Here is a 10,338-nt window from a genome sequence, read left to right as displayed (position 1 = left end):
GCATATCAATTTGTATGTATTTTTTGCAACTAACGCAACTAAGAGGATAAGAAGATAGTAGTCTAAGTTTGTAATGGATAACTCAATTTTTTTTTTTTGTAACTAACAATAATTAATTAAAAATTAAAAAAACCTTGATGCTAGATGATTGTTTTATTTTATTTCACAATATTCAAAAATAGACAATAGTAATTGTGTTGTAAAACATTCTTGATCAAACATAAATATAACGAAAATATGCTTAGTTAAAAATTAAAATAATATGTAAGCTAGAACTTTCATCTGTTGAAAAAGGACTGAGTAAGTACTGAGTAATAAGTAATAAACTAATAACTAATAAGTATTAATATTTAATTTGTATTTTTTAATCTTTTTCATTATGTTTACTTTAAATATAAAATCAGATAACTATATCAAATTTGCATTGAAAATCTCATGTTAATTGATATACAACATGGGTTTTTATTTTAACACCCGAATTAACCATAATTAACCCGAATAAATTTTCATTTAACCATAACCAGAAAAGTGTATTAACCCGTAACACCCGAATTCAATAACCAGAAATTTCTTTCAACACCCGAAACCCGAAACCCGAAAAAATAATTCCGGTGCAAAGCCCTGATAAAAGTACAACAATTACATTTTTTAAATAAATTTTAATTATGTATGAAACTATGAACTGACTATATAATATAATATTACATATATATAATACATATATAGTAATAATAGTATTACGTATATTATAATTGTACATTTTATAGACAATTTTGTATTTTCGGACTTTTTGTCCGGCAATCAAAAAATGAATCCGGACTTTTTGTACAACTTTTTTCATTCCGGACTTTTTGTCCGGGATTCTACTTTTATATAGTAAATATTATAATGATTAGAGTTAGGATATTGATGACCTAAAAAATACACAAAAATGCCCTAAAAAAAATGCAAAAAAGCCCTAAAAAAGTGCAAAAATGCCCTAATAAATTCAAAAATGACCTTACAAATTATCTAAAATACTAATTAAGTAAGTGAAAAAATTTATTATAAATAATTAATTTTTTATTAGGAGATATGGGTGTAATAAGTGGGGTAATAGTAGAAAGCATTTTAAATAATTAATAGAATAAATTTCAATATTAAAAAATAAATTAAAAAGTAAAATATAAAATAAAAAAAAAATATATTAAAAATATTTTTATTATTAGTGTTAGGATGTTGATGTTATAATAATATTCATATTGCATTGTTGCACTGTACAATTAATATGTGTTAATTTAATTGTCAATTTAATCTTGTTTGTCGGATTTATTCCATACAGTTTATAAATATAATACTCGTTAAGCGTGTATGATCGGCGTATGTCTGAAAGAGCACTCGTTTCATCAATATATAACACTCAAAGAGTAAATCTTATCGGAACGCGATAATTAATGTAATCACAACAAAAATCCCACTATAATAATATTAAAATTATTTTTTACTAATAGTCCAAATCCAAAGTTAGATTTTAAATAAATTAAATTTGTTTCCAAACTTGGGTGTAACATTTGCCCTAAAATCTATAATTTGTGAAAAATGCCCCACATTGTATAAAAAGTACAAAAAATGCCCTAAAAGATGAAAAAATGACTTAAAAATGTTAAAAAATAACGTTAAAAAACAAAAAAAAAAATGCATTTATAGCTAAAAATGCAAAAAATGCAAAAAAATGCAAAATAAAATTAGAATATTCTGCATCAAGGGAGCATGTAACAAATTTTTAGCTAGGATAGCATTGTACAGAATAAAAGGAAAAAAAATGCAAAAGTCATCAACATCCCAACTCTAAGGATTGCCTCTTACACAGATTAAATGAAAATCATTTCATTAAATCGTGATCTGTGCCTCTTATAACCTCAAATAATTCTCCAATTAATTCCCGTGTGATAAGGTTGCATAGCCCATGGGCCATGGCCTATCCATTCTTCTATTATCTATGGTTGAACGGCAACGCGGCATCGCAGTTTAAACTTTTACAGTAAATTCTTTAATAGTTTTGTGCTTACTGCTTAACTAACTTTAGTTAGAAACCTATAATTTATTTTGTATAGCGAATTTCGAAAAGATCTGTGACAAATTGACAGTTAATACTGTACATTACAATCGGCTTTTAAATTTCTACGCGACGTGAAAATTATATTACTGTAGTTTATAGTTCGGTACTGTGCTGTGTTCCAACGTTTAGTAGTAGTGTAGGTGTCCACTTTATAACCATGGCCATAGACAAAAATACTATGCGGTCTAATTTTAATGAGCAAATACAATTAATTTTAATGAATAAACGGGAAGATAATAACGCATTTTTGTCAACCAGTGATTACAGTAGAGTTATTCAACAGGTGAAAAAATCAAAAAAATCTTTAAACACTGTTGGCGAAAAGAAAACAACAAAAGACTATCGTGTAATACGTAAGTATGATATTTTAGTAATGAACGGCAAAGAACACTTGATTAGACCTATCGATGAAAAAAATGTGGTATTGTACTATGCAACAATTGATGAATTATTTGATATTCTTTACGATACACATTCTGCAATAGGTCATGGTGGACGAAATCGTATGGTGTCTGAACTTAAAAATAATTATTGCAATATAACTAATGAAACAATTATGGTATTTTTAAAATTATGTGCTGAATGTCATAAAAAAACTGTGTGTTCAAAAGTAGGATTAGCACCTAAACCATTTTTACAGCCTACTTTCAACTCTCGGGCTCAAGTTGATCTAATAGATATGCAGTCTCAACGTCATAATGATTATAGATTCATAATGAACTATCAAGAACATTTGACTAAATACATAGTGTTGAAACCGCTGAAATCAAAATGTGCTGAAGAAATCGCTTATAATTTAATTGATATCTATACATTATTTGGGGCACCTACAATATTACAATCATGCAGTGGAAAAAAATTTGTAACTTCAATAATTAATAAACTTAATGTCATATGGGACGAAATAAAAATTGATTATGGATGGCCTAAGCACAGTGAAAGCCAAGAATCCGTTGAACGAACTAATAGGGATGTGCAAGAAATGTTATCTGCTTGGATGACCAAAAAAGATAGTTTGGATTGGCCATCAGCGTTAAAATTCATTCAGTTTAAAAAAAATCGGACTTTTCACTCAGGTACCTATTTAATTTTTTTTTTTATTATTATTATTATTATCTAAATGTATATTTTTATTTATTAGGCATAGGCACATCTCCCTATGAAGCAATGTTCGGATGCACTGCTAGAATAGGTTATGAGTCTAATCTTCCTAATACTGAAATAACCAAAATAAAAACAAAAGAAGATTTATAATGTATTACTCTTATGTTCTAACAATGAAGAAGATGACAACGAAGAAAAATACTTATCAAAGCTGTTGAAACACTTATGGACTGGATGAAATGCTTAAATTATCTAATGGGAAAGAGGTAACTTCAAGAAAAGAAGCAGTTGTATGAAGGGTTTTCTAGGGAAACCAGTGCAGTCATAGTAAGGTGGGTAGTGCAAGAAACATTCTGCCTGCCACAAGGCACTAAAGATGCATTATGTAAAACATAAATAATGTATAGTTGTACACAAATAAAATGGTATATAAAATATTTTATTATGCGTGCGTAACATTAATTGGTAATTGATACTACCTATCAAATTACGATTGTTAAAATTAATTGTTGATAATAATATATCTAATATGAAAGATGTTAATGATATGTCTATAAACATTATTCGGTAGTGTCCATCACTAGTTGAAATATTATTTTACTTTCTAATCTTCAGCCAACCAAATGTCTGAAGTACAATCGCCTCCTGGATACCTATAGAAAATAAAACGTCATAATACAATATATAATTTTACAAAATTGCATTAGAGAAGCGTCTAGTAAATAGACTATTCACAATTGTGAATAGACTATGGTTTTATAGTTAAATTAGCAGTGGCATATTTACAGGGGAGGGTCGGATCAAGAGATCAATATCCCTCCATAGACTAAATAATATGCAAAAGTTTACAGAGTCTTAACTTAAGGCCTCTAACTTTAAAAGCTGGGCTACTCACCCCCTCTCTCAAAGACAAAAACCTAAATATGCCACTGAATCTAAGTAGTGGTGTAGTGCAATACTATTGCAGTTTAGATATATTATCAACGGGTTTAATTATTTAATTATATTGTTATATAATATGATATGAATATATTAAATAGTTCATCATTTTTAATATACAATATTTTAATATTATAGAATTTAAAAATATAAAAATATGACTCCTCTTTGAATAAAACCAAGTTTAAAAAAAAAAGTGTGTGTGTGTTACCAGTACGCGCACGGGAAGTGAAACTTCTTTTTAACGCTACACGTGAGTGAGTGAAAAAGAAAGAAAGGCATGGATAGACTAGGGTAATGAGGATAATAAAGAAAAAAAGAAACAATGTAAATTATATTTTTTAGATTCTTTTTTTATTTTTTTATTCTAATGATCGATTATCATTTTTGCTCAATCGGTATAGTAGTTATGATTGGCATATGATAAGTGAAATACGAAACGTACATTTGCGACTGAACATTATCGGTATATCGTAAATAATTTTTTTTTCTTCATTAGATTATTTCATTTAATATAGTTGTTTATAAAACAAAAAACACTATATAAATCATAGCTCCCTAACCAAAAGTCGAATAACGTTGATATTGGTTTCAACCGATACAGCGCAAAGCCCTCTATAAGGCTCGATGTGCCGAAAAAAAAGTGTCCGTGCAGAAACACCCCGAATAATGCAAATTTTGAACTTTCGGGGCCCCAGAAGACAGGGAAAAACGTCTCGTACAGTCTCGACACAAGACGCCAAATCTCATCACCGACCTACATACTATAAGAAAGCTTGAGTTTCAGAAACGTGGGACGACGCCTCGAGTTTTTCCGAATTAACTTTGAGGGGGGAGGGGGTCAAAAGTACCCCGACTATGTGGGGGCTTTTCAGAGGGTCTAATGACAACATTTTTCATGGTAAAACGGGGTACCCATGTTGAAACTGGACCGAGATATACTTAAATCAAAAAAAAAGGGGGGGTAAATTTAGGTATGTTGTACACGTGGCCGCCCACAACCCATAGCCGTTTACAAAATATAGCTACGACAATCCGTGGCTGCGCACACGGACATGTTCGCGTTCGTACGGCCGCCCGTTCGCTTTTTTTTCCTCACTACCCTGCGTAAAGAAGTGTAACTTCAAAAATACAACTGTCCATTTGTACGTCTCTATTTTAGAAAAATCAGTTTTTTCCTTTTTATTCTTAGAGATGCCATACAATTTAAACAACTTTCATAGATAAATGCTCTGGAGTTAAGATTAAAAAACCATACAGTAAGCTACTATATTTAATAAAAAGAAAAAAATGAAAGGTAGTTATATTAAAGTAAAATATTCTATTAATTATTATTTGTCAAAAAATCCACCTATTTTAGTCTAGAGTATTTGATTTTATTGTATAAATTGGTTACCTATCATTATCATTAAAATATTAAATTGTCATTAAAAAGTTGTTACATTAATTTAATTTAATTTGTTCGTTATTATTCAATAGGTAATACAATATTTACCTTGTTTCGTGGGCCATGATAGGCCCATCAGGTTCTTTGCCAAAATCTACTAAAAAGTCCTGATCCAGAGATAAGCCTCCATTAATAGTGTCCACATCGAGTTTGACTAATGTAGATCCATGTCTGTAATTATTTCATTTTAATGTTTTGAATTGTAGGTATGTTTAATTTAAACCTGATGAATGAGATTATTCTATATATCCACATGATTTATAAAGAAGTAGGTAATTTATGTAGCTAAATTATATAATATAACCTAAAATCAGGATAATAAATTAATCTGAACAGAGTTTAAAATAATAATATATCACTCAGTAAGTCACAGTTTATAATATTATGTTTCTTTACCAGTTTATATAATAATAAATATTTAATTTTAGATAGATTACTTTACATATTATGTAAATAGGTAATTACTTAATTATAATACAGTCAAATGTTTAAATTATATCACTCTGAATCATTACATTGACTCATTACTTTTAGTAGCAAATGAAACTGTGATAATTGTAAATGTTTAAATCAATACCAAATTATGCAGACTTCTGATTAAAATTTGATGGGAGCGTTTTGTTATACTTCTTCAAAGTTATAGGGACATTAATTTTATAAGATTCTGAGACATTGTACTTTTTACCAGAGAATTTATAATGAACTTACTTCACAGATTCTGGATAAAACTGTTTATCCCATGGTGTAAATAAAGAAGTAGTTACATATAGTCTTTTCCCATCTAAGCTTAACTGGATCATTTGAGGTGAACCAAATAAACGTCTTTCTTTGATATATACAGGTTCTGGTTGTTCCTTTAAATTAATAAATGTATTTACCTACTTCTTATATCCTTGGTACTGTAAGAAATACAAAAGATACCTACTTTAAGCTCAGAGTCTTTAACAACAGTTAATAATCCATCTTTCAACAATAATCCACCTAAAAATATTTGGCCAACCAGTTTAGGTTTGCTGGTGTTTGTTATATCATATTGTCTGACATCTCCGTGCAACCAATTAGAAAAGTATAGATATTTATCATCCAATGATATCAAAATATCTGTGATCATGCCTAAAATTATAAACAAATATTTTTTAACTTTATTTTATTATTTCATAACCAATAAAATATTATACCTGAAATTTCATTTAATCCATTAGAATCCTTTACAGTTTTCTTAGGTACAGATATCACTTTTTCAGATTCCCAAGTACCGTCATCAGTCCGAAAAAATCTTTAAACATTTTTAATTTATATGATTGTATTACTTATATATATATATTTATCTTGATGTAATTTAAACTATAAACATGTATTTACTTTTATCTCCCAGTATACTGTATACCTACCAATGATCTGTTGTTTACTATAATTATAATAAAAATATTGTATGCAGTTTACAATATAAATTCTATTAAATTCATTGATTTTACATGGAATAAATAAAATAAAAATACTATATCTATGTTTTTATGCATTAAAAAAATGAAAATATATTTTATATAGATAATTATTATAAATAGCTTTAATTTAACTGTGGATTCTTTAATTAAAAACATACTATACAGTAAACAAACCTTTTACTATAATTTTAAAAGGTTGATTATAATTTATAGTCTACTATATTAGTTGGAGTACCTACCTAACTCACTATAACATACAACAATCGACACTAAACAAACTAAACTGTTGTTAGGTAACTACCTATAGACTATAGACTTTAAATTAAAATAGCATTTATTTTATAACACTGATGAACACAACACATTGGTAGACCTCATACTTTAGGTAGAACAGGTAGTTCACAAAACGGCAGTATACCGCATATGGGAGATAGCACATTATTTATTAATACCTAAAAATGTTGCTATTTACTGCACAGCCAACAAATCCTTCAGATGATTTAGGATTGTGTAAGAATCGTATTTCTAAAGGAGCTATGCCATCTGCACCCAAATCAATAGACTGCAATAATTTTCTTTCAGACCAAGAATAAAAGTTGATGGACCGTCCATATTTCTCTATTTTATAAACATTTAAGATTATAACTTTGTTTTAATTAAATAAACATTGTAAATACCAATGTCGTTAATATGATCAGCATGAAAACCAGTTTTGAAATCTTTAGGTGTTCCCCATTCAGATGATACTAAAACATTCCAGTATGGCTGATACCAAAAGTCATATCCAAATTTTGCTGTTTCACCTTTTGTCCATGTTCCTACAGTCAATACAATTAAATAAATAATCTACAGCCCCTATTTGTACATACATAAATGTTCGGCATACTATTTTTGATTTTACTAAAATATATTATACTCAATTTTATTGACACTTGATGTACCTTTAACTACTCCTTCTTCAGCATCTATCAATATAAAATCACCTTTTCCATTACCATCAGCATCGCCCATCGTTGAAATCATTACATTACCATTAGGTAAACAATGAGTTGTATGTAAAGTTGATACATTAAAAGCATGGACTTCACTAGGTTCAATAGTCTATCAAATAAAAGTAAATACATTGTTAACTAATGCATTTTAATATGTCATTTTAACTGTTGAACATTAAGTAATTATTTTATTACTTTGTGTAATTTAGGAGCTTTTTCATTTGTCACATCCAAAACATAAATTCGATCAGATGCTAAAGAAGGCAAAATTACTTTATTTCGGCTTTTTGTACAATCATCATAACAACTACTACAAGTGTTCCATCCAAAATGATGTAGTTCATCACCAACATTTTCTACGCTTGTCCTAAAGATCACCTGTAAGTAACAAAATGTAGGTACTTTTAAATAATATGTATTTTACATTAAGATGCAACACAAAATGTATTGTTACTTGAGAATATGTAGGGCTATTTGGGTCCACATCAATAGTGGCCAAATAATCTGTTTTGTTTTTTGTTAACGCATTTGGTTGAATGCATATAGTGTACAAAATAGTTTCTCGTTTTCCATTAATATATGCATCTAAGGGACTTTTGTAACCCGGCCCACATTGATTTTTACAATCTAGGTAGTATGAGACACATACAATTAGTTTTATTAAAACCGTACCAAATATCGCTATTGCCCATTTATTATTCATAGATGTTCATAAATACATTAAAATACTTACTTGCCATTGCAGCTGCTCAATCTATACATGTAAAAATAAAAATATACTAATGATTATAAAATATACTATGCAAATTGGAATGTTATGTTTATCAAATTCCTATTATATCAATATAGATAATTACCCACTAATTATATAAAAAATACCTAGGTACTGATAATAATTATTTATTATTGTATAAAGTAAAATATGTTATTGTTATACAGCAAAATAATGAATACAAATATAATAACCTTAATACAACCGCAGAATATATTCATATTACATTCTGTGATACAACTACTCCTGCATTGTTTAGGTTATCACTAATCAGAAAATAAAAAGTAAAAGTAAATAAGAGTTCAATTAATAAATATCTATAATTTTAAGTAGGTGGGTACTATTATTTGATGGATAGTATAATAATAATGATGATCCATATAGTTTCACTATATTTATTAAAAATAATAAAAATAAGCAATTAACCTTTGCCTAGAGATACAGATACCATATTTCAAATAAAAAAAAAAACAATAATAAACCTATGCAGTATAATAATGTACAAATTAAAAATTAAAAAAATCTGTCTGTATAATAAAGTAATTAATTTTTAAATAAATAATTTAATAACCGTCCAAAAAACACGTTTATTTTTCAATAAACGTGAACCTGATCCTTTGAAAAAATAATTAATGTGAACGTAAACGAGTTAAATTTACATACAGCTAACACTGAACGTGAACGAGTTCAGTTTTTTAGTGAATTTTCCAAACGCTGCTGTCTGCTGCAGTGCAGAGTGCAGACGTACCATGGTAAAACGGTACCTACCTATCGGTCATCGGTGTGAAATGTGAATAGTTCATGGTATATCTAAATGGCTTAAAAGTAATCTAATAATCTAAATAGTACTTAGGCAAATTAACATCGTCGTCTTGCAGTGGCGTATCCAGGGGAGGGGCTGAGGGGGCTGCAGCCCCCCCCGAAATGTTAAAAATTATTTTAATGGTCTACGATAGTAGCTCAAAAAGTCTTAAATTGTATTTAAAATATTTAAAAATGTACAATATGTATTAACACTTTTCAGCTATCTATTTGTGCTAGTACGTATTTAATGTGTAAAAGTGTAAAAGTTGATCAGCACCTCCCGAAAAAAAATCCTGGCTACGCCACTGTCGTCTTGAAATGTCACTATCTATTTCGTTTTACAGAAACAGTGGTAGATTTGATTATTCCTACTCTATCAATGCTAATTCTTTATTGCGAGCTGAAAATAAAGTTTTGAACTTGGGTATCACGTTTGACCGTGAGTTAAATTTTCATTCCCATTTGGACATTATATGTTGCAAGCCCTTAAAATGCTTGGTTTTATAAAAAGAATTTGTAATGAGTTTAAATTACTTTCTTCCATAAAAACCTTTTATTGTGCCTATGTAAGGTCTATTTTGGAATATGGTACTATTATATGGGATCCTTCCACTTGTTGTGGAAGGGATCAAATTGAAAGAATACAACAAAAATTTCTAAAATATGCAGCTTTTATTTTAACTATCGACTATCCTCATGATTATTTTCCAATTTTGAAAAAGCTTGGTTTAACTTCC

General features: G+C 28.7%; 2 protein-coding genes across 2 annotated transcripts; one reads left to right on the top strand and one right to left on the bottom strand.

The window, feature by feature from the left end:
• The first annotated feature begins 1,954 nt into the window (after window positions 1-1,954).
• Window positions 1,955-3,644, top strand: LOC100163003 (KRAB-A domain-containing protein 2). Its single transcript, XM_001945081.5, has 2 exons — window positions 1,955-3,174; window positions 3,240-3,644. The coding sequence occupies exons 1-2, from the start codon at window positions 2,256-2,258 to the stop codon at window positions 3,350-3,352; spliced, it is 1,032 nt and encodes a 343-aa protein (XP_001945116.1). The 5' UTR covers window positions 1,955-2,255; the 3' UTR covers window positions 3,353-3,644.
• LOC100165082 (methanethiol oxidase) lies at window positions 3,621-8,890 on the bottom strand. Its single transcript, XM_008184920.3, has 11 exons — window positions 8,759-8,890; window positions 8,480-8,652; window positions 8,221-8,403; window positions 7,975-8,134; window positions 7,711-7,851; window positions 7,486-7,651; window positions 6,767-6,864; window positions 6,514-6,701; window positions 6,297-6,442; window positions 5,637-5,759; window positions 3,621-3,855 (listed from the first exon to the last, which is right to left on the bottom strand). The coding sequence occupies exons 1-11, from the start codon at window positions 8,763-8,765 to the stop codon at window positions 3,807-3,809; spliced, it is 1,434 nt and encodes a 477-aa protein (XP_008183142.1). The 5' UTR covers window positions 8,766-8,890; the 3' UTR covers window positions 3,621-3,806.
• Between the last annotated feature and the right edge of the window lie 1,448 nt (window positions 8,891-10,338).

This window comes from Acyrthosiphon pisum, chromosome A1, assembly GCF_005508785.2.
Source record: "Acyrthosiphon pisum isolate AL4f chromosome A1, pea_aphid_22Mar2018_4r6ur, whole genome shotgun sequence".
Taxonomy (NCBI): Eukaryota; Metazoa; Arthropoda; class Insecta; order Hemiptera; family Aphididae; genus Acyrthosiphon; species Acyrthosiphon pisum.
This window is presented reverse-complemented; position numbering and strand designations above follow the sequence as displayed.

Excerpts from the sequence above, each read along its gene's own strand:
- LOC100165082 (XM_008184920.3), bottom strand. Across the intron at positions 7,852-7,974 it reads TGAAGAAGGAGTAGTTAAAG|GAACATGGACAAAAGGTGAA; the intron begins GTACATCAAGTG and ends TATTGACTGTAG. Across the intron at positions 6,865-7,485 it reads GTAAATAGCAACATTTTTAG|ATTTTTTCGGACTGATGACG; the intron begins GTATTAATAAAT and ends AAATGTTTAAAG.
- LOC100163003 (XM_001945081.5), top strand. The coding sequence starts at position 2,256 with ATGGCCATAGACAAAAATACTATGCGGTCTAATTTTAATGAGCAAATA. Across the intron at positions 3,175-3,239 it reads AAATCGGACTTTTCACTCAG|GCATAGGCACATCTCCCTAT; the intron begins GTACCTATTTAA and ends TTTATTTATTAG.